At 43.7% G+C, this 24,468-nt stretch overlaps 1 protein-coding gene across 2 annotated transcripts in view; it reads right to left on the bottom strand.

Moving 5' to 3' along the window:
* OSBPL10 (oxysterol binding protein like 10) overlaps positions 1-24,468 on the bottom strand; it is a 553,744-nt gene that overhangs the window by 157,860 nt on the left and 371,416 nt on the right. For both annotated transcript variants that reach the window (XM_069211998.1, XM_069211999.1), the window contains one exon: positions 21,131-21,282. In XM_069211998.1, coding sequence (XP_069068099.1) covers positions 21,131-21,282 — 152 coding nt within the window. The remainder of the gene's footprint in view (positions 1-21,130; positions 21,283-24,468) is intronic.

Genomic DNA, 24,468 nt, shown 5'->3' with positions numbered 1-24,468 from the left:
GCAAGAGCAAAACACAAGCACAATTTGTTCTATTCCAGGTAGAGAAGGACAGCATTTTACTAGCTTGTACACCTAAAGTATTTTTCTTGGCATTGTGTATGCTGAATTCATATTTTTGGTCGGCCGGATTATTAGCTCACCAAAGACTCAGCCAGAAAACAAACATTGGTCCAGGCAAGTTCGAGTGTTGTTTGTAAAATTATTTTTCTTGAGTCCGTATTTTCAGGTGTTACTAGAGTCCTAGGTGTGAACCAAATGTTCGCAGGCCTAGTACGTTTCACACATCATCTACGTAAAATGTAAAGAATTGGCATCTCCCCCTACTATGTAAAATTAGGGGTCTGCGTAATTTGCTTTTGAGTAATTACACAAAATTTCAGCAGAATTAAGTGGGATTGCACATAATTATGTGAATTGCAAAACTGGCCTTCTGTTTTAGCATTAAATGCATCCTCACACTGCTTTTGACGCAAGTTTGCATTTTGCACTTAAAAACAGTGCAAAGACACAAAAGCACAGTGAACAACGGTTGCTTGCTCTTTGTTAATTGTGTTGTTCTCATGCATTAGTGGTAAATGTTTACCACGAATGGCGCATTTATGGTAATTTTTTCAGCAAACTGCATAATGCAGCAAACCGGAGTAATAGCGCAATTTCCAACATTTCACAGAAAAAAGTATGTTAAGCTCCAGACATGTATATGTATAATTTCATAAGATGAGCTTTATTAAATAACACCAACCCACAGCAGGTGCATACACTTCCAACCCTCACCAACCGTCCAGTCCGTCTTCAGCTCCAGTGACCTCACCTGGAACTTAGGTGTGATGGAGATTCCAGGCTGTGCCCAACATTCCTAGGTAACCACAACACATCCCCCTTACATACACTAAACATATTACAAGGAAAAAAACGGAAAGATTAAAGAATGAAAGAGGATAAATAAATATTAACATGACATAAACTATGTGGTGAAAACCAATAATACCCACAATGCGTAGAAGCATATAATGTCTTGAATCTTGACCTACCCTTGGTTCTGAACCCGGGATCCTTAGCAACACCATGTCACCAACCCTCCATTTAACACTGGAAACACCACATTTAGAATCATACCACAATTTGTACTTGCGTTGATAACTCCTTCTACGATCAGACGCCTTACTAAGTTTCGCTTGATCAAGATCCTCTTGTCCAAACTTATTTCTAAACCAAGCAGGAGACATTTTAGTACAACCAGACCTCCCCCTCATATATTCAAAAGGGGCGATGCCAGTGATGCTATTGGGGGTATTACAATATGCCCACCACAGGTCCCTCAGGAGATCCGCCAGGGGAGCTCTGGTTTCAATTGCTTCCTGGACACAGGATTTTACCATTCTTTTCATGCGTTCGGCAAGATCATTGGCCTGAGGTAAATACAAAGCTGTTTTCAAATGCACAATGGCTAAGGAATCTAAAAAGAACTTAATATCCTGAGATGTTAACTGTACACCATTATCAGTGATTAAATGGCTGGGTACACCCTCCCGAGAGAGTTCTTCCTTTAAAAACTCAATCACAGTTCTGGTGTCTACAGAATTCAAACATTTAGTCACCACCCACTTTGAGGCATAATCCACTATGAGCATGACATAACGGTCATTTGCAGGTAGAAAATGGAAAGGACCCATAAAGTCAAGTCCTAATTTCACCCATGGTTTCTCAGGAATTGCAACTGGGGAAAGTGGAGATTTCACCATAACTTTGCTTTTATCATTGCGTGCACAGGTCAAACAATCTTTCACAACCGCTTCAACATCACAATCTAAACCTGGCCACCAGTATACTGTTCTTAACCTTCATTTGGTCATATTTCTGCCTAAGTGACCCTTGTGAGCCAAATTTATAATTTTACTCCTCAGACTAATAGGAGGTATGGATTTGGTACCTCGGAATAATTCACCCCCACTTAAAGACAGTTCATCTTTTACATTCCAATACCTCTTTAAAGAATCGGAAATGTCCTTGTATTCAGGCCAACCTCTCACAATGAACTCTGCAAGATCATGTCTGTCAGAATCCTGAATAGTTGCAGACTTCCATTCATCTTTACTTATGGCCATCTCCCTCACCCAGTTGACTACACACTCATCATCAGGCTCATCATCACCATCAACCGAAGTTCGGGACAAGGAATCTGCCACCGTATTCTTTGGCCCAGGCACATATTCAACAGAGAAATTATATTCCATTAATCCTTCGACCCACCTTTTTATCCTAGGCGTCAATTCTTCCCCTTTCTTAGAAGAGAAAATTTGAACGAGGGGTCTGTGGTCTGTACTCACAATAAAAGGTAAACCCCACAAGTAGAATCTGAAGTGCTTAACTGCCCACATGCATGCGAGTGCCTCGCTTTCTATAACGGAATACTGTTGTTCAGCTTCTTTGAGGGATCGGGACGCAAAGGCAATTACCTTCTCTTCCTGGTTAACTCTTTGGATTAAAACTGCTCCCAGTCCCTTAATACTGGCATCTGTGTACAAGAAGGTTTTGGCATGTGTATCGAAATGTCCCAAAGTGGGCATCTTCCCAATACAATCCTTCACAAAAGTGAAAGCAGCTGTACACTCATCTGTCCAAACAAATTCACACCTTTTCTTTAGGAGAGATCTCAAGGGTTGAGTCACGCTCGAAAAGTTGGCAATGAACTTAGAATAATACTCTGCTAGTCCTAGAAAAGATCTTACTCCATCCCTGTCTTTGGGTTCAGGTGCTCGGATAATGGAATAAACCAATTCTAACTTGGGTTTGATTCCCTCACTAGATAAAGTATGACCCATTAAGTTACCGAAGAGACCCTAAACTTGCACTTTTCTCTCTTCACAGTAAGACCTGAACGGGCCAGCTTACTTAACACTTCTCTAAGAATCTTGTCATGTTCATCCAAAGTACTACCATGAACCAAGATATCGTCTTGGAAAAATAAGACTCCGGAGACTTCCTCTAAGATCTTCTTCATGATCCGTTGGAAACAGGCAGCCGCGGAGGCTAGCCCAAAGGGCATTCTTAGAAATCGGTAGGCTCCCACTGGCGTCACAAATGATGTGAGATGCCTGGAATCAGGATGCAATACGATTTGGTGATTCTATCTCTTCAATTACGCCAGCGTTCAAGAGCTTATTCAGCTCTGCCCTGAGGGGTTCTAACATCAACTTTGGAACTCTCCTCACCTTGTGCACAGAAGGAACAGCACCTTTCTTCAGGATGATTTTGTGCTCAAAATTAGTTAGACATCCTAATTTGTCACTAAACACTCCAGGGAACTCCTTAAGAATCTCGAGGTTATTATTCTCATCATTCACCACCATAACCTGGCACTCAGAGTTGGGGTCTAACTTAATTCCCATATCACGCTGGTGACGCCAACCTAGCAGATTAGTTCCACGTTTCGCCACATAAACTTTCCCCACAGTGGCTTTGTTCTGGAATTGAATCCTCATGATCTTGTACCCAATCACTTCTATCTTGGTGCCACCATAACTGACAGGGTTGATATCAGGCTTAATTAGGGAGTGAAGGTCCTCCTCAAAAAATTCCTCGCCAATTCTTGTCCCCCACCATGGTGGAAGGGGATCCTGTGTCTGCTAAAACCATAACTGTTCTACCATCAAGCCTAATGGCACACTCAGGCATGACGACTGGCCCAACGTCTACCACTCCACCATTGTTCTCGATATGGTTAACATCAGGTTCAATACATAAAATAATTTTGTTGACATTATCAGTGACAGAATCTATGTTACATTTGTCACTATTGCAGACCCTAGCATAGTGGCCCTTTTTCCCGCACTTCCTACACAGAGAATTTCGTGCAAAAGAATTTGAGCTGTGTGCTGTGTGTCCAGAGTTGCCACAGCGATAACAACGATGATGTTTGGCTTCTCTTCTTTTTTCCAGAGTGGGTAGTGGTGTTTTGCTGTCATTGCTGACCCTCAAAACTTCTTCCCAAATCTGTGGTGCTTGTACCATGCACAACTTGTCCTCCTCATGGTCATTCATCTCCTTGATCCAGTTGTTGGTACTTTCCATTCCTTCAACAATTGCAATGGCTTCTTTCAAATCAGGGTTCTTCATCAACAACTTTTCTTGAACCCTCTGATTGTTTGTACAGCAGACTAATTGGTCACGAATGAGGGAATCCGTGATATTGCCACAGTCACATGTACGTGCTAATGTGCTTAATGCAGTGACAAAGTTTCCCACACTCTCTGATTTCCCTTGGGATCATGCAAAAATTGTGTGTCTTTCCAAAACGACATTGAGCTTGGATTCAAAATGTGTCGCTAGAATTGCTACTGACATTTCATAAATATCTCTGGGCTCCCCTTCCGCCCCTCCAATAGGTAGGGTTTCAAGGCTATCATAAATGTTCCTGCCCTCGATCCCCAAATTGTGCAATAGGACAGCCTGTTTTCTGGCTGGGGAGAATCCCCCTCACCCCGCCCATTGCTATTAGGTAGGAGTCAAAAAGGTTCTTCCAACGTTTCCAAGGAAGAATAGGGTCCCCTTTGTCTGATAAAAAGGAAGGTGGTTGAGTCATCGTGGGAGTAGCCATAATGAGTTCACTATAAAGCACCCAATAAACTTGTTGAGGAAACAACAAGGGTTTGTAATGTAGCACCTAGGACAGGTAGACAGGTGAGGGTACAGGAAATAAATGGAAGTGGACACTAGTCGAAATAGAGGTGAGCGTTCTAGTGCACTTAAATGCATTCAATACAGTCTGGAAAATCTCAATGTAGAACAAAAACTCCGTACTTGGAAGTAAACTGGAAATGGACACCAGTCGAAATGGAGGTGAGCGTCCTAGTGTTCATAAACGCCCTCAGTACAGTTTGGAAAACTTCAATGTGGAAATTCCGTACTTAAATCGCACACGGCATCATCGTTGGGGGAAGCAAAGTGCAGTCTGCGGTCTAGTGTTTAGTAGACGCACGACGCCAAGCCTATGCGCACGCGCCTCGCATTTTTCGAACGAGAGGAGGCACGTCGCTATGGCTGCGTGTGCTGCTCCTCGCACGTAGGGAGAAGCCATTGAAGGGCTCGCGCACTGGGAGTCAACAGGCAGCCAAAATTGGGCGAAAATCGGACCTTCGGATCCGAAATACCAGTCACCAAATTCAAAGATAACGCTGCACGCCTCCAGCGCAAGCCGCTAGGAGTCCAACTGCTGGGACTCCACTGCGTCAACCACCGCCGGGGGGCCACCGTCAAGTTACATCTGCTCCAGGTGGCGTATTCTGTCTCAGGATGCAGGGTCAGCGCCACCGGGACTCTACCGTTTCAACCCTCACCGGGACTTCTGAGCTGGGCACCTCCGGTCCGGCTGACCTCGACCAGGAGCAAAATAGCAGAAGTCAACAGGTAAGAAAAATGTGCGGGTTCTGGGTTGGTGGTGACGCCTCGTCGCCAGTGTTAAGCTCCAGACATGTATATGTATGATTTCATAAGATGAGCTTTATTAAATACCACCAACCCACAGCAGGTGCATACACTTCGAACCCTCACCAACTATTCATCCGCCTCCAGCTCCAGTGACCTCAAATGGAACTTAGGTGTGATGGAGATTCCAGGCTGTGCCCAACATTCCTAGGTAACCACAACAAAGTATCAGAAAATTACGAAATTAAGGGCCATATGTACAAAAGCTTTTTCCCATAGACACAGAATGGGTAAATTACTTTGGTACATCTGGCCCTAAGCTACTTAGGCCAGCCTAACTCAAATCTCACCCAGGCCCCAGTTAAAATGCAGAACTGGAATGGTTCAGGATACCAGATGCAGCGCACAGAAGACATCCAGAAGTCAGGAGGCATGTATTAGGATAATGGCAAGGTCTGGGAACTCAACATAGGGATTTCAATTGTACCCATTTTGAGAGAGGAAATCTGATCATGCAAGCGCTATAAGCCCTGCTCTGATGCCTGATGGAGTATAGCACTGAATCTTGCCGCCTGGAAGCATGCACCAAACTCAGGTGCATCTTTGTGGACTGTGCAGAAGGATTCAATTTCATGTCAGTAGACAGTGCACTGCTCCCTCCTACTCAGACCTGATAAGACCTGTGCACTGTGGTACACTCTGCAGCCTGAGGACCCTGTAAGTTTGAATGTCCAAGCATCGGGTGTTACCTTCATTTCACTTAGTGCATGTGTCAGTTCAGTTTGGAGAATTTTGGAAAATAAGACTGAATATTTCTAAGATTTTCATTTCATGAAGCATTGTAGCAATAGATGTTAGAAACTGGCGAAGAATCCAAAAAAGAAAAACACAATGACTTTTTTTTAAATTAAAGAACAATTACACGTATTTCTTGAACATATCAATCAGATCAATTCAATATTAACCTCATTAGTTCTTTATTTTCAGTGTGTAAGTTCGTATCTTTACATGCGTAACATTACTTCCAAAATTCAGTATTGCTTATTTAAATTTTATTGATCTAGTACAGACAAACAGTTTCAATAGGGTCAGTGTTATTATGTTGTTTCTGGGTTGGCTCTCCACCAATTTGTAACATTTATTGTTAAAGTGGTTTATGATATGTTGGCACTAGTTTTGTGTTTCCAGGGTTTTGTTAACCCAGTGTGTTGAGCCTAGCAGGACCCTGATTACCCAAATACCCCTTGGTATTCACATTTCCTTACATTTTAAGTTGGGAATACCATTATTTAACCACTATCTTTACATAGTCTATGAGTAAAAGGCGTTAGCCTAACGCAAGACAGGACAGAATGGGGAAGAGAGCCAGACATTCCAGCCAGAGACTTTAAAAACAACATCTTTTTCCCTAAATCCAATTGCATCCGGTTCACTGGCAGTTATAAGGAGATTTAGGTGCTGCATATCCTAAATGAGGTCTGGCACCAGGGAAGAAGAGGAAAGAACGGGGGAAGTTAGCATCTACATTTTTTTACCATAGTGGCTGCTGACAGATACACAGGTCTATAAGGGCCATATATACTAACACATTTTCCCATAGACAGGATGAGAAAAACACTTTGATACATCATGCCCTAAAACCAAGCAAGGTTGTCTCAAGACTTTCATCCTTTCCAGGTTGATACAACCACAAGTCCTAATCTTGACACGGGAAAAGTCCTAAACCTAATATTCAAACAAACTTTTAAGTGTTCAATCTTTCGCAATTCAGTCATTTATCAAGGCCATATAACAAGTGCATCATATTCAAAAGACTCGTGTTTAAATCTCTTCCAATATTTATGCTTAATTGCATTTTAGTTTTTGATTACAGTTTCCTGTAAAAACAGCTTCCTTGTGTTTTTCATCTTTTACTGTGTTTTCAACGCTTTCAAGACATAGTGGAGTGATCATCTGCCAAATGAATTCAACTTTGAACATTGTTTATGAAATAAAAGGTACTCTAGTAAATATGTGCCAACTGTCATCAAAAATGTTATAAAGTAGAAGAAAATAATACAATTAAAGAAGAACACTGGAAATGATTTATACTTGTTTGTGTTTTTGTGGTCTGGATTTCTGAATAAATTAGTACTGTTGAATTATGCAATATCAATACAGATAGCCCGTACGATTAATCATAGTTTCTATGTGATTCTGAGACCCTGCTATATGGGACCAGTGATTTTGCTTTACTGTAAGCACTTACTTCTCAAGGCCACACCCTCATCTCTCATTACTGCTCCCCAACTTGCTTCCACGACTCTATCAATCAATCAATCAATCATGGATTTGTAAAGCGCGGCTAATCACCCATAGGGTCTCAAGGCACTGCCATTAAAATTCATATATAAAAATACCTAGAATTCTCGTATTGTGCTGCTGGCTTTCTGGCCATTTAATCTAACAATTGAAAATGTGTAGCAAACTTCATTTTTCTTTTTGGTTGCAACGTACTTGTCGCACTTTTACCCCAATCTCTCGTCCCATCAATTTCACCCTTCCTCCCAAAGCCACCCCTTTTAAATGTCCTTGTCTGATGGCTCTTCTAATACCAAATGGGCAATGTACACATATCAAGAAATGTACACATATCACATTGAAAAGCTTCTAAGGATACATGTTGAATGTATTTGCGGGCCTCGGTCAACAAACTGAGGCAGGGGCCCTTCATAAGACATGGACCTGTTTCTAGGTTTTTAAAAATGTCCTGCAGGCAAAGAGAAACAGGACAGATCCAGCATTTGGAGCCATCTCGTTTGCTGCTTCTCATAAATAAATAGGTCAGAGTTGCTTTAAAATCTATTGAAAAATGTTGCAGCACCAGCAGAGGGCCATGGGCCTGCCTCAAGTTTTTTTTACATTCTTCAGTAAGAGTCATTATTGCCACACAAACTATTTTAACTTGCCTGTTCTGGTTTTTATTGTATTTTTTTTTTTTTTTACATTTCTAAAGCGCATTCCTAGCTGGCAAGTATCACACCACTGGACATAGGCCAAAATGAATTCACTCAACAAAGTCCCACATATATAGTACGTTCGGAAACATTACTGATTACGTCTACAACATGAATTTAAAAGCCTGCACCCATCTACATGACTTCCCTTTCCCTTGTTTTTCGCTCCCCTCCCTCTGTTGTCTCCTCACCTCACTGCCTTGTCAAAAACTGTAGGCCTTTCTGATTAGATCCGCTTAAGTTTTCCTATTTCAAGCTGACCTTTAATCCAGTAGCCTGTCATTGAGTTAGTGAACTGTTTCCTATTCGGGCCCAACTGGAATCTTGCAGCTCTGGAGGTTCTATTAGGTCTATGACATCTGGTCCATTGACAACAGCTCACTGTGGAACATCACTCCTATTAGAGTCACTTAAGAAATGCAGTAGTCTTGGTGACGTGTTAGTACCAGTGCTTAATTTGAACCAGTGGTTTCCGGTGCAGGACACCAGAACTTATTTTTGAGGACCGGCACTTATTTTTTTGCTTCCTGCAAGCAAAAGACACATGGGAAAGACGGAGGAAGAGAAAAATGAAAAAAGCCTCACAAAGGGAGAAAGCAGAAAGCTGCAAGAGTGAGCTGGATGGGCATGGAGTGGCTGTAAATGGATTAAAGAGGCCTGAGATGGCTTCAGGATTACGCTGCCTCAGCATTCTGTGCTCGCACATCTAATTGCAGTAGCCACATGTTTCAGAGGAGAGAGAGCTTTGGACACCAGCACGTGTTGATTTACAAATTAAGCACTGGCCAGTACAGAGGAACAGGGAAGAGATACAGATGTGTTAGCAGTGAACAACGGCAGAAAACAAAACCTCAGAGTAACCAATCACACAGAATGGAAAAGAACTATGAGTAAAATAGCCCTAAATATACATGATCAGACAAACCCTAACCTGGACATAGCAGAGAATATTGGGGGACGAGCAAAATAGTGAGGGAGACGCTTGTGAGTGGGAGCAGGACCGGTCTATTAGCTGTTTCCTCAAAGCGATGAAGGAGGCTTGGGATCTAATGCTGAGCAGAAGAGTGCTGAGCAGAAACTGTTGCTCCAGAAAAAGAACGATTTTGGACAAAAGAAGTTCTGAACCTAGATGCTTTGATTCAGAGAAAATTCTAAATTTGGACTCCAGAGACTGATAGCAGGACAAAGAAAATGAATGGGCTGCCTGGAGGTGTTGCTTTACAGGCAACTGAGATGATTTTGAACGTGATCCTTGTCTTAAAGTAGCCGGAGAAGCTCCCAGAAAATGGGGGAGATATAGTTGAATATTTTTCAAGATGTAACCACTCTTGCCGAATAAGGAATGACTTTGAACATTGCTAGGGAGGATTGCGGTGGACCCAATAGAGCAGAGTTACCAAGTGAGAGCCTGAACATCACCAGGGCATGAAGCCCTATTTTTTTAGTGCTCATTTGAAAAGGTGTTTTTTGAGAGAGTAAGGAAGCTACATTGTTGATATGTGGTGTTGGTGTCACAGATAAGTCCAGGGTGAAATGAGGGACATGACTGCTGTCTAGAGTGTGGGCGAAAAGCCATCAAATACCAAAGGCTCCAGGAATTTAGGATTTAACTTGTGTTTTTGTGAAAGACAGAAGAAGTGTAGCACCAAGACCTTTTTGGCCATCTGAAATAGGGTCAACATGTCCAGATTAGTCAATGTTTTCAGGTACTTTTATGTGTTATCAGTGCACTAATTGAAGGACACACCCAACTTCTCCAAAATAACACTTAGGGGTTCTTTGTACAACTCGAACAGATTAGATGTGAGGATCAGGTCTTGGGTATCTTCCCAACCTAAGAGATGTAGTTCCCATCCTTATCACTTGATGCCTGTTGGAAAGGAAGGATGATAACCAACTCAATACTATGCCTTTGTTGCTCATGCAACGGTACAATGAGTGAACGAGTCTGTTGTGCTCAACTCTATAAAAACTTCTGATAACTCCTAAAAGTTAAGGAGACACGAATCCCCTTTGTCCAAAACATGATGTGCATTGTCAAGGACCCTTAGAGTTGCAGTTTCAATGCTGTGATGTAGACAGGAGCCTAATTGGTGGCCATTTGGTGATGAAGTCATACAGTTGATTAGTAGCACAATATTCTTTTGCTTTTCTCAGGAAAGAAGTTTTGTGACTGGTGGTTGGACATGGGGTGATCTGAAAGAACTTCTGAGTCATGAAAGAGTTGTTTATTTCTTTTTTTAAATCGGTGCAATCTTTCCTGTATTTTTAAAGGATCATGGAAAACACCTTGCAAGAGGGATATATTACTAATAAGAATGTTTTTCTACCCACACAAAACATTTTTAGCAACATTAGGATAATGAAAGACTTCTGAAAAACTAAGTTCTAACCTATGCTATGCAGTTTGCATGCAGCTCATTCATGGTACTTCGCAGGCCTCTGTGCTACCTTAGGACTGTAACTAAAGAACTGCAAGTAACAAAAGGATCTGAGACAAAAGTAGTAACCCACTGAGCTATCCAGAGCGGAATTTGAGCCAGTGGGGGCCACTGGAACTTACTTTTGGGGACTCAGAGGAAAAACACACAGATCAGGAAGACTGAGGATGGGAGGGATGGCAAAACCATCATACTGTCCTGCAATAGTAAGAGAAGGGACCAGGGTGCGTCTGGTAGAGGATTAAAAAGGCAAGAGGTGGATACATACATGTGCAGTAGGCTCTGTCCAGCCCAGCAACACAGTTGCCGGGCTGGTGAGAGCTTACACAGGCTCCCAGTCTGCCTGGGAGTGCCCTGGCTGGATGCTCCCAGCCAATCCTGATGCTGCTTTGAGCAGCGTCAGGATTGGCCGCAGGGCAGGCTGGGAGCCGGTCCCTGCAGCCTGTCGGCAAAGAAGAGGAAAGGAGCAGGGCGGGCCTGACGGCAGCGGCAGCCAACAATTAAGGTAAGTAAAAAAAAATATATATTATTACACCCTCCAACCCCCTCCTCCCCCGTGCGCACCACCTCGCCCCCTGTCATCACCGCGACCCGCTCCTGGATATAGACCCTCTGTGCTACTTTATGATGAGTCAAAACTGCCACCAGATAAAACTCTCTCCAGTAGGAGCATTAATCACCTGAGTTATTGTGACATGTGTATTGTTGCCTGAAAACTGCTGCACACACAAGGAACTCTACAGCATGTGTTTTTAAATCCATAAGTTATAAACACAGCGCTTCCCACCGAAGCCAAAGCTCAGCACCAGTTGCGGCTGCACTAGCCGCACTACCCTAAAGGCAGCCCTGCTTCTGGAACACAGAGCACTTTTGCTATTGCACTCTACAAACATTACAACGCACTCCCTCCGGCTGCTCACTACGGCCTGTGAGCCCAGTCGTGGGACACCTCTGAGCTGCCTGATCCCCTAGCAGATCTGGCTGTAAACTTCGCACTTGTATAGCACACTACTCACCCGTTAGGCTGTACGCAGACCGCTGTGGAACCCCTCCTAGACAGCCCCAGGGTGAAGCCAGGCATCCAAGCACTGTGAGGGCCATTGTTGAGATTAAGCAAGCTATTGCCCAGAGTTACAGAGTGGGGCCCATTAATTAGATTAGGCACCGAGGCGAGAATTATCTGGTCCAAGGGAATGGAGCCCAAGACCCGCCGAGGTGGGAATTGAACCCTGGTCCCAGGCAGAATCTCTGCACCAGGGTCTGCCACTCTAACCATTGTGCCACACTTCTCCACATAAGCTCTTTGCTACTGGCCTGTCTGACTGGCTCATCGTGTGGCAGTATCTGAAGGGGCGGGACAGCGGTTGTGAAGAAATTAACCATAGTGTCCTTGTCCATTGACTCTAACTGTGGGGTGCCCAAGGTCCCAATCCCCTTTGACGATGAAGAACAATGCCAAAAAATACATACACATGGACATTTAATTTATGAATGAGATAATGTCACCATCCTTGTCCCACGTTCACCATCAAAAGCTGATCTATCAATTTAGAAACAGTGAGTACAAAGCGTCACTTCCTGCAGTAACAATCTGCCTTCTCCACTGATGTTGAATTTTCTTCTGCAGAAATGTTCAACTGCAGTGACGCAACTAATCAACCCCCAACCTTTCACGTCTGCGGGAATTGAGCGTATGGTTGGCTGCCCAAAGGCTGTTCCAGATCCTGTTGTCCTACTTATGTTGTGCTCACCACTAGACACTCTTAATCGGAGCACACTCGTTTATGTTCAAGGCTGGGCAGAAACATTTCTGAGATTGGATGATTCTTTTCCATTCTGTTTCCTAGTTGCTGAATGAGATTATCCATCTAGGAGATACACCAAGTTGCAAAGTACAAGAGGAGGAAGCAAATTCAACTGCAATTGACTTAGACTTGAACTCTGAGCATTTAGAGGCCGAAGGAATGGTGATTTTGCAGAACCAAATAGCTCTTGATTTTTTCCTGACTGCCAAAGTTGGAGTTCTTACAATGGTAGGCAGAGAACGGTGTATTTTTATCTGAATGTTTCTTTAGGCATACATCACCAAATTGGTCAAAGGCTTGAAACTTTAAGGGGATTGCACACTCTTGATGACACCACTGTCTTTGAAGGCAATTACTAATGATTAAAAAGCATTTTTGGAGATAACCCCCTCCATCTCAAGTCTTAGTAGAGACAAGGGTACACCCCCATCTTATCACGCTTTAAGAATGATAACGATGATGTGACGATGGGGAGCCTGAGTATGGTTCGTTGGAATGTTATGATGCAAATATGAAACTGCAACCAATCGATTATTCAGTTTTGTAATTTCCTAAAATTGTGCAGATAAATACCACAATATTGGAGGCAGGGGGTTGTGAAATAGAAAACACTGAATTAGTGCAACCATAACTTGCTTCAGCTACGTTCTTGTGCTCATGCTAATGATGCCCACAAGAAGTGCTCATATCTCATGTCAAACCGTGCCGATGTCCTGGATTCGAGGCGAGAAAATTAAGACTAGCTAGCTCGCCAAAACGTTTTTCATATTATTGCTACTATTTTGGTAACTGAAGGTCTTTTCACCTGCTCTCATGAACACAGCTCAAGTACCTGCTTGCATGTTTTTTAAGAATCAGTCACCTGACTATATTGGACACCCGCAAGTGCTGGTGTACAGATGTGTGCTCTGACATTGCCCTAGGTGCTTGTTCCATCTAGTTGTGCTAAGTGAAATTCTGACCTGCTAAGTCTGGGATCCACAGGCTGTTAATTATTTATTAACAAACCCTGTCAGACTTTGATTGGCATGTGAGAAGGTTTTCATGGACAGTGAGACCAGGGAACGTGTAAGCTGGAGAAGGTTAAATCTAGAAAGTAAAAAAAAAAGTAAAACTCTAGCAGTTGTCACTTAGTGCAGATCTTTGATGAAATACAATCATAGAAAAATCCACTCAATTTTTTTTAATATGGCAGGGGAGTGGAATTTGTTTTGAAAAATTGACAAGGAAAGCCAATAAAATTGGTGACACAGCATATTGTTTGAGCAATATGGTTGGCCGCTCTGTCAACTTGCTGTGGTAAACAACTAGAGACACGACACATTATAGCAAAGGACTAAAAGGAGTTCAAATGGTAGCTGGCAGGCAAAATTGTTCATCTGTGGCAAAATACTAGATACAGGGATGAATTTTGAAAACTGTATACAAAAGTGGTGGAAAGGGAAATTGTAGGAAACCAGCAACAAATGATGGCATAGTACTTTTGTAGCAAATTGTATCAAGGGACTTCAGGTAATGCATACTGTGGCAAACTGTAGCAAATTCCTGAGAACATTGTATTTAACTATTGCAAAGGAGTGGATATAGGGACAACTGTAGCAAACACTACCAAAGGGCTGCATCACATACAAACTCCTGAGCATCACATACAAACTCCTGATCCACACCTTCAAGGCACTGCACAACATAGGACCGGCAGACCTCAACCACCCCCTCACCTTCTACATACCCAACAGACGTCTGCGTTCCTCCCAGCTCGCCCTTGCAGCCATCCCCAAGATCCAGAAAAGCACAGCAGGAGGAAGATTCTTCTCCTACCTAGCAGCCCGGACATGGAACACACTACCCCTCAAGTTCAGGCAGACCACATCACTGAATCAGTTCAGATAGGACCTCAAGGTCTGGCTGTTTGACTGAGCAGCACACCCATATACAGCACCTTGAGACCCTGTGGGTGATTAACCACGCTTTACAAATCCATGATTGATTGATTGAAAGGGCTGAAGTTACCTATGCAAATGACTGAAGGCAGAGAAAAATTGTAGCAAATTTAAGAAAAGTAATGGAGGCCGGTTGAAGTGTAGCAAATTGTAGCAAAGCGATAGAGTTAGGACACATTGTAGCAAACTGGCAAAGGCCTGAAGGAAGAGCTAATTACAGCAAACTGTAGCCAAGAGCTAAACAAGATAGCTATAGGAATAGGCTACAAAACAGAGCGAACATAGAGACAGAATTACATAACAAGCATTGGCAAAGCCAATAGTTCTCACTTTTTATATACAAATACCAGTGAATTAGCTTCTCCAAAGCTTGTTTGCTTTGGCCTTATGTATGACCATCCGGTAGTGCAGACACACAGATTACCCAAGATTAAAAAACATAATTGCAAGACGCCTATCATGCATAAGCATCCATGCACATGAACTGATGTTAGTCCTGCAGTGATGTTTGTAATATCTTGGTTAAGGGAAAATTTCATCATGGATGTCTATGTATCTACACGCATGGGCAATCTTCATGGAATGTTTTGTATAAAACTATAACCAAAATCATTTCGAGGTAGCTGCCGGGGTGCCCCATAAATGCTCACACATAGTGGTCATTTTGAAATTATTTTTTGCTGTACTGCATACTTCATTTTTCATTCCAAGTGGGTCGACGGCCATTTAAAAAAAAAAGAATGAAAAAAACAAAGTATGAGCCAGTGGCGGTGTTTCCATGAAGGATCCAGGGCTTCGCCCACCTGTTTTATTACACGAAGAGTGACTAATAATCTTTTCTTCGCTCTTGTTATAAAAATAAAATGCTGTCCAATAGCTGCAGTCTTAGCTCTGCTAGTGAGAATGTCTGGCGCAGGCGCACAAAGGCACCTGCACCAGTCACCAGAGACCTTCCAGGGCTGGTGAAACCCCCAGTCCTGGCCTCAAACCTCTGGCACGCCTCGGTGCCTCCCAATCTCTGATATTGTGAAGCACACAGATAACGTTTACGGGCATTGCAGGCTTAAGCCCTGCAGTGCCCATGGCTACATGTCATTCAGCCAGTCAACCAGTGCTTAATTTGTGCTTGTTGTTTCCGGTGCTGAGCACCGGCACTTATTTTTGAGGGCCGGAGCTTAGTCTTCTGCCTCAAGTATTTGCTGCGAGCAAAAAAAAACGTTTGGGAAAGACGGAGGAAGAGAAAAACGAAAAAGCGTCACGATGAGGGAAATTGGAAAACTGCAGGTGTGAGCTGAAGGGGCAGGGAGTGGCTTTAAATGGATTGAAGCAATCAGAGATGGCATCGGGATTACGCTGCTTCAGTATTCTGTGTTTTCACATTTAATTGCAGCAGCCGTGTTTAAGAGGAGGGTTTTGAGCACCGGCACCTTTTTATTTACAAATTAGGCACTGCAGTCAACCCACCGTTTCCCAACTCCTCACAGAGTTGGGAAAGGTTGGGGTGAATGAGCATAGACTGAAAACTCAGATCTGCGACTAAGCAGGTTTGAGGTTTCAGTTTCAAGTGTTGGGAGCTGAGAAAGTTTAATTTCAAAGCTGAGAGTAGAAGCAGCAAACAGGACTTGCACAGAAAGCAAGGCAAGTAAAAGCTAATTTTCAAAACTGTGTATGTATGTGTGAGAGTGTGTGTGTCCGTGAGAGAGTGTGTGAGCATGTCTGTATGTCTGTGTGTATGTGTGAGTAAAGATGAGAGTGTCAGTGAAGGAGTGAGTCGAAGTGGGGACAATGAGTGATAAGAAGAGTGAGTACAAGTGAGAATGAATGAGGGAGAGAGAATGACGGAATGTAACTGAATGTTACTGTGTGTGAGACTGAGTGAGTCAAGTCTTAGTGAGTCAGAGAATGAGTGAAAGTGAGTCAGTGTAAGAGTGAGTCAGAGTAATTGATTCAGACTGAGTGGGAATGATTGTGTCTGAGTGAGTCTGAGTCAGAATGAGTGTGAATAAGTGTGTCTGAGTAAATCAGAGTGAATCAGTGAGATTGAGTGAGAAAGACTGAGGCTGACTATGAATGAGTAAGACTGAGTCACAGTGAGACTGAGTGAGTCAGAATGAGTAAGACTGAGTAGGACTGAGTGTGAATGAGTGAGACTGATTGTGCATGAGTGAGTTACAGTGAGATTGAATCTAAATGAGTAGGACTGTGTGAATCAGGGAGGATGAATGAATTAAGGGGAGAGTCATGGAAACTAGGTGAGAATGATTGAGACTGAGTGGTAATGAGTGAGTAAGAGTGGGACAGAGGTAAACTGGGGGAGTTTGAGTGACATTGTGAGAGTCAGAATGGGAGAGACTGAGTGAGAATGAGTGGGACTGATTGAGTATGAGTCACAGTGACATTGAGTGAATCAGAATCAGTGGGACTGAGTGAATCAGGAAGAACGAATGAGTCATGGGGAGACTCAGGGACACTATGTGATAATGAGTGAGACTGGGTGGGGATGAGTGAGTCAAAGTGAGACTGAGCGAGACTAAGTAAGACTGAGTCAGAGTGAGATTGAGTCAATCAGAATGACTATGAATGAGAGGGATTGAGTGGAGTAACTGACAACGAGTGAGACTGAGTGGGTCAGAGTGAGAATGAGTGAGACTGCTTGAGTCAGTGGAACTGAGTCAGAGTAAGTAAAAGTGATTGCAAGTGCGAATGAGAGTAAATGATTAAGCTCGAGTGAGATTAAGTGAGAGAATAAGACTGGCTGCAAGCGAGTGTGAGCGAACCACCCCACCAAAACCTCCAATTAAGTGAGTCTGTCCTGCTCGCTAGAATTCAAGCTGAGGATCGCGCCCCACCACTCCTAATGGTCACCAGCCGCCACTGGCATGAGTAGAATGCCAGTAGCAGAGTGAATGAGCGCATGTGAGCTGCCCAGTAGCGTGCAACTATCTGGCCCTCGCACTAGAACACACGTAAAAACAAATAACATGGAGATGGGCGTGGCCGAGGAGTTCAATAGCAGAAGAGCAAGTGGCCAGGAGCGAGCAGCACTAGCAGATTTCAGCTGCTGGGCCCTTGCAAACAGAATTTTAAATAAATAAAGAATAATCCAGGAGAAGGGAACAAGGAAGACAATGCACTCCCAAGGAGTGCTAAAAGACAAATAAAAAAGTTCCCCTTATGTCAGCAGTGGAAAGTGCAATATATCCCGTCAGAAACAAAGTTGAAAAAGAACATTCTCCAGAGGATGGACACACACGAAGAGGGAGGAAAACCATCTAATAAGGACGAAGGAACTGAGATAGACAAGAAAGCCATCCAGTCATTAGCCAAGGGCATGGCCCAAAGATCACTACGTATATTTTATTGTAGCCAATGGGTGTTCAGTAACAGACAGCAAAAGCTTCCTGTATGCGAGACCTAAAATACTGTCTGAAGACTGTGAGGTGAAGCCTCAGGACACACACACTATATAACAGGGATAGATGCACAGAGAAAAAAGTAAGACACTGTGAAGAACAAGACCAGGGTTGAACAGAAGAGAAGAAGGAAAAACAACTGGAAGCTGCAGGGAACTGAGCGTAAGGCTGAGCTGGAGACTAGAAGAGGGAGCAACAGCCAGGACACAACACAAGACCTGAGGCTACTGGCTAAAACCACAGAAGAGAGGGCTGGAGACTGTAAAAGCCCCCAAAGAGTAGGGAGCTTAAAGAGGTCAAGGCAAATAAAGTGGAAAACTACAACATTTGCTAACGCCAGGGAACACTGTAGATGGGAACACTGTGAGCAGTAATGTTTCACTTATTTGTTTTTTTTAGCCAGGGCGGGCTAGCGCTTTATTACAGTTGGTGACTGTATATAGCTGCCTTACCGAAAAAATGTGCTAGAACAGTGGTCCCCAACCTTTTGACTTCAGTGGACCCCCACTTTACCATTACTGGATCCCAGGGACCCCCATTGAATCATTATTGGAATCCGGGGATCCCCCTCCCCTACTGAGTCAGTACTGAAAGCTGGGGACTTAATCTGTTAATATTTAATTTTCTAAGCAGTCGCGGACCCCCTGAGGAGGCTTTGCGGATCCCCAGCGGTCCCCGGACCACAGGTTGGGAACCACTGTGCTAGAAGACAACAGGTGGAATGTTGTTATGGGGTGTGGAGCACCCAAGAGGCAAAATTTGAATTTTACCTAGGGGTTTGAAAATCCTTGCATGGAAGAGGTCATCATTTGCTCAGTGTAACAAAATCAATTCACCTGTGTTTATTTACTGACCCTACTAACACATCAAGACAGCCGAAAGCTTTCAAACTCTGCTGGGCGCTCTCTGTGAGTAGCAGTAAAGGGGGGGGGGGGGGTGACTGTGATTAATATGTTGTCAATCTCTCCAAATGTTCCAATGGCCCCTGTCAGCGAGAAGCACTGTACATTGTAAACACAATGCGGCATGTGTCTCTGCTATCATCTTCAAGGCACAAACTTGTCTAGTCTAAGTGACAGAACGCCAAAATTTCACCTGAGCTGAGATTGATTTGACAAATACCGTTCCCTTTGTGTTTAAAGGGACTGAGGAAGGATCTGTCAGTCAGGGGCATACAACATAAATAAGCATGATTATGCCTCATTAACTACCAGCAGACTGTTAGTGCCTATAAATAGGCTTTCATACAATGATAGAGACAATATAAAGTGTCTGTGTTGTAAGCTCGAGTCCTCGGTTCATTCTGCAGACAGAGATGGATCTCATTGTCACTGCACACCTTTCTCTCTGCAGCTGGAGTTCTTCATTGAGTTGAGGCAGTGGGCACGTATGTGTTGAAAACTAAAAGATAAAAGACTGAGCCCTGATGGACACTGCAAGACACTTTCCTACTCATTGGCTCACCAGACCCTGTTATGATAATCACAGAAAAGAGCAATCACAGCTAGCATGCTGTAGACCAGTGGTTCCCAACCTTTTGAATTCTGTGGACCCCCATTTTATCAATCCTGGAGCTCAGGGACCCCCACTGAATCCTTATTGGAACCCGGGGACCCCCACTAATCAGCTACCTGATAGCCTGGACCTAATATTATTAATTTTTTTAAGCAGTCGCGGACCCCCTGAGGAGGCTTCGCGGACCCCCAGGGGTCCCCGGCCCACAGGTTGGGAACCACTGCTGTAGACCAGTGTTTCTTCACCTCTTGACTTATGGGAACCCCCACTTTATCTTTAATGGAAACCGGGGACTCCCGCTGAATATTATTGGAATTGGGGACCTCCACTGAGTTATTACTGGAAGCCGGGGAACCTGCCCTAAGCATTTTTGATGATCTGAACTGCTGAAAGACATAAACAATACGGAAACAAACATTCATCAAACAACTAAACAAATGATGAAATAATGCATTCAATTCAGAATCAAATATAACAAAAGTCAAAACTGTAATTTTAATAGAAGGGTTGGAGCATTTCTAAATTCCACTGAGGGCACGGATCATCCACGCTCTATTCTGTATGACGCATTGCCGTCATAAATCAATCTGAGGATACTTAGGGCCTCATTTCGAATTTGGCGGTTGAACCACCTGAACTCCAATACAGCAGCTTCACCACCGTCGTATTACAATGTTTCCAGCGGGCTGATCGACAGAAACAGTGCAGCTTCATTGGCCTCGGCTCCGATGCTGTCGCGCACAGCACTCTATAGCAGACAGTGCGCATTCCAGGGTGCTAACAGGAGGGCCCCAGCACTGCCCCCTGTGGCTCCAACGCTGCCTTTCCGCCAGCCTTTTCATGGCAGGGACCCCGCCATAAAAAGGCTGGCAGAAAGGAAAGTCGTGGTCAGCACAACAGTGCCGAATTTGGCACCGCCGTGGCTGACCATGACTTTCACAGCTGCCGAGCAGTCAGGATCCCTGATCCTGGCGGAGGCAGCGGTCTTCTGGTGGTCCAACCACCAGGATCGTAATCTGGCGGTTGCACCGCCAGGATTGCGACGATCGGACAGCCACCACGAGTTTGGCAGTCTTAGGACCGTTAAACTCGTAATCAGGCCCTTAATTGTTAGCCTCCAATTTCGAGTTTTTTCACAATTATAGAACATTTTAAACTTTGAAATTGTACATTAAGGTTCTTTATTTATATATACTTTCATAATCAGTTAATATTATTTAATTTTCTAAGTAATTGCGGACCCCCTGAGTAGGCTTTGTGGACCACCAGGGGTACCATTGACTACAGGCTGGGAATCACTACTCTTGGCTAATAAGGAGAGGAACCAAAAAAAGGAATTTGCGTGTGATGTGTAGGAGGTGGGGGTGTAGGTTTACTAAACCTGGTTCCTTGATGATACAGTGGATGAGCAATGAGAACATCCCTGACACCAGTTAAGGCGTAAGAGTGGTGAAAGAGGGGGCGATGTGGTGAATAGGTGAGTGAATGAGTCGTTGTGACTGAATGAGCGTTTCAGTGAGTGGGACCACCACACTGTGGATCAAACCACCTCCTGGCAATGCTGAAATGAATGCAGGATTTTCACAGTGAACTTACCACTAAAGCATCCCTCAGTCCTTGGTCATCCTGGAGTGCAGTTGGTACGGCGGCCCATGTCATGTTGGCACTGGTGGTAGATGGCAAGGTGGTGAGTCCTCCATTCCTCACATGCTCAGATGACTGCGACTTTGGCCATCCTAGAATGGTTTCTGTAAGAAACACATGGGCTTTTTGCATTATTGAAACTTCTACTTAGGTGCAATGATGTTCTGTATTGTTGTGTGTGAACACATTATTTTTCATATTGGTGCTTCTCTGATTTAAGGACCTGACTAATCACTGCTATTGCTCATCACTCTATGGAATTACACAGATAACTATAGGCCAGATGTACGACCGTCAGAGTTTGCGACTCGCAATTTGTGATTTTTAGCGAATGCCAAATTGCGAGTCGCAAACCTTGATGTACAACAGTGTCTGAGACATTGTTTGTGATTCCCAAATGGGTCCCAAAGGACCTGCCTCATTAGTATTCATGAGGCAGGTCGCAATTTGCGACCCATTGGGAATGGCAGACACTCTCAGGGATGGTGGTCTGTTGGGATCAGCAGACCACCATGTCTGTGACTGCTTTTTACATAATGGAGTTTTCCTTAACTGCAGCCCATTTTCCTTAAAGGTAAACAGGCTGCATTTCAAAAATAAAAATGAAAAGTATTTTTTTCATTTTTTTTTAGAGTGGGCAGTGATCCGTGGGACCACTGTCTACTCAGAAAAAATGTTGGCACCCCCATTCACAAAGTGGAAGGGGTTCCTTAAGGACCCCTTCCCGTTTGCAAATGGCTTACCACCAATTTGAAATTGGTGGTAATCTACAAAACCGCAATCCTGGTTGCAAAAAATTCACACATACCAGGGCGACCCACTATTTGGAAGGGACACCCTTTACACACCCCTTCCTAATAGTGACTCGCAAACCCTATTTTGGTAGTCGGTAATACGTTACTGATTCGCAAAATAGGGTTGGTACATATGAGAATGCAATTTACCGGTCGCAAATGGGCCGATGGGCCGTTTGTGACCGGTAAAATGCGTCGTACATCTGGCTCTATATCACAATGTGAACCTTCTGTTTCATTCATTTATTCGTGCCTGACATTTTAGGTAAGTTTTTTTTTAGGTTTAGTGCACTTTCATATGCATATTGTCATATAAGACTGTAAGAGTTCACATCTTTACATGCTGTGTCACACTAGGACACCACATGGTTCTTCTCCAAAACAATACAAAAAGGGACGCCTTGAGCTCTCTGGGAAAGAGGAGCACATGCTTGAAGCAACTAAGGTTTTATTTCCAAGGGCACTGGCTGATGACGTAGATAGGCTCTCAAAGACAGGGCTTGGCAGTGCGAGCTGAGGGTAGCCTGCCCTTTCCAGAACAGTATGTTATGTTGCAATCCACCTTCATGATAGCTGACTTTTTAAGTGTTCATATGTATTAGCATAGACTCAGTAGCAAAGGGAATTATCAAAACATCATATGATCTAGTTTTTTAATTTAGGTTCTGCATTTGATTTCTCTATTGGCACTGTAACTGAGATGTGTTAATGTAACATTTCACATATTCTGCATTAGCTTGGCTTCTAATAAAAGCCTCTAATAGTCCAGATGTTGTGTGTGTAACCTAGATCTAGGTAAATTCTAGGGGGAACCCCACAAACATATACCTGTTGTCTCTGACAGTTTTATCTGATCCTGGAGTAAATCCTTTTCCTGGTAAGTTTGGGAGAGGTTCATTGGTCATCTGTCCAGATGTTAAGCTGGTGTGATCAAGAAACAATGGCACTCAGTCTACACCTCCGGCGGTATGGTCAGCCTGATTTCACTTTTCAGAATGTTCATCATACACAGGTGGAGATTCTGTGGCTCTGCCAATGGGTCGGCAAAAGGTTGGAGGTAAATTACTCCAGTCTTTGGCCCTTTCAACTGGTAGGGAAGTGCTACATAAATGCCAACACAAGACAATTAGTGGTGGATCTGCCCCATGATCTGATGTACCACTGTGTATAGTGGAGTTACATCCATGTAAGCCCATCTTGGAATATTTGCAAACTTTCTTTAAAATGTCAATGTAAGGTCAGGAAACACAATCCAACAAGCTATAGAGACAATATACAAAGGCACTACAATTTACCACTGCTTTACAGGTACATTTTGATGCCCACATTTGGTGACAGATATTCTACTTTCCAAGACAGCGGCAGGCTGATTTTCTACCAAGTCCCCCCCCCCTTCCATGTAAGTACTTCCATGGCAGATGACGTCAATTTGGTAGAGGAACCTATGTCACCTTTTGTCCTGTATAAGAGTGGGCCAATATGGGGTGAACTATTTTACTGCATCCATTACATAGCATTACCCCAGGGCGAGGTATTTACCTGGAGTGGTGAATACCACCTGTTTCACGTTTTTCACTTGAAAACATGGTATAACATTTGAAATCGGTATTTAACGTGCCAAATTCTGTGCCTTTTGTTTTTTCCTGGGCCTTTTCTCCCAATACATCTCAGAAAGTTTGACCAGACAAAATATGGAAAAAAGACCAGAATCTTATAAGTATGGCACAATTCAGAGTCATAATTATGATGCCTTTGCAAACTCTTGTTTGCTCGGGGTTTGGGGTTTATCTACCAGCCATAATCAGGACCTAAGCAGAGAAATCAAAAATAGGAGAATTGTGATCCACTGACTTCGAATGGGTCAGAAATCCACCGAAACAGCTGTAAACCAGACCTTTATTGAGGGTATCAGGGGAGCTGGGTGTTCTCTAAATAGAGAATTGTTGTTTTTCCACTTTCACCTTCATCAAAAATGATGCAACGTGGTCTGGAGTCAATAGGAGGTCTCAGATAAGTCACTGCGGCATCTCCTTCCAGTAAAGTTGCCACTAGTGGCATGAAAAGCATCCCTCCCTTCTCCTGGGCAACGTAGGGGTGGGTGAGCCACTTAACACTGCAGACAGGTTCCTCACACAGGAGATGGACACACACCATTGAGAAGCTGGAGCTATGGAGCCAGGGCTAAGCTCTCCTCCGCAGTCTCACCTCACGCGCTCACATAGCAGAGTGATAGTGCACCCCGCCACCTCACTCCACGTGATCACAGACTTGCTTTTCTCTGGATAATCCTTGCAGTCATTTGTGTTATTCTCATTAGTTGAAAGGAAGCAAATCAAGACTACACATAGAGAAGGCAATATGTTGTGACGTGAGAGACCGGTCCTGGAGAATTGTCTGTGATGTTACGAAGCGTGATGGCCACCCTAGACCTGGGAGATTGAGATGCATGATTGTTCCATGGATGCCGAACACCACACCATGCATCTAGATCAGAGC

Source organism: Pleurodeles waltl, chromosome 10, assembly GCF_031143425.1.
Source record: "Pleurodeles waltl isolate 20211129_DDA chromosome 10, aPleWal1.hap1.20221129, whole genome shotgun sequence".
Classification (NCBI taxonomy): domain Eukaryota; kingdom Metazoa; phylum Chordata; class Amphibia; order Caudata; family Salamandridae; genus Pleurodeles; species Pleurodeles waltl.
This window is presented reverse-complemented; position numbering and strand designations above follow the sequence as displayed.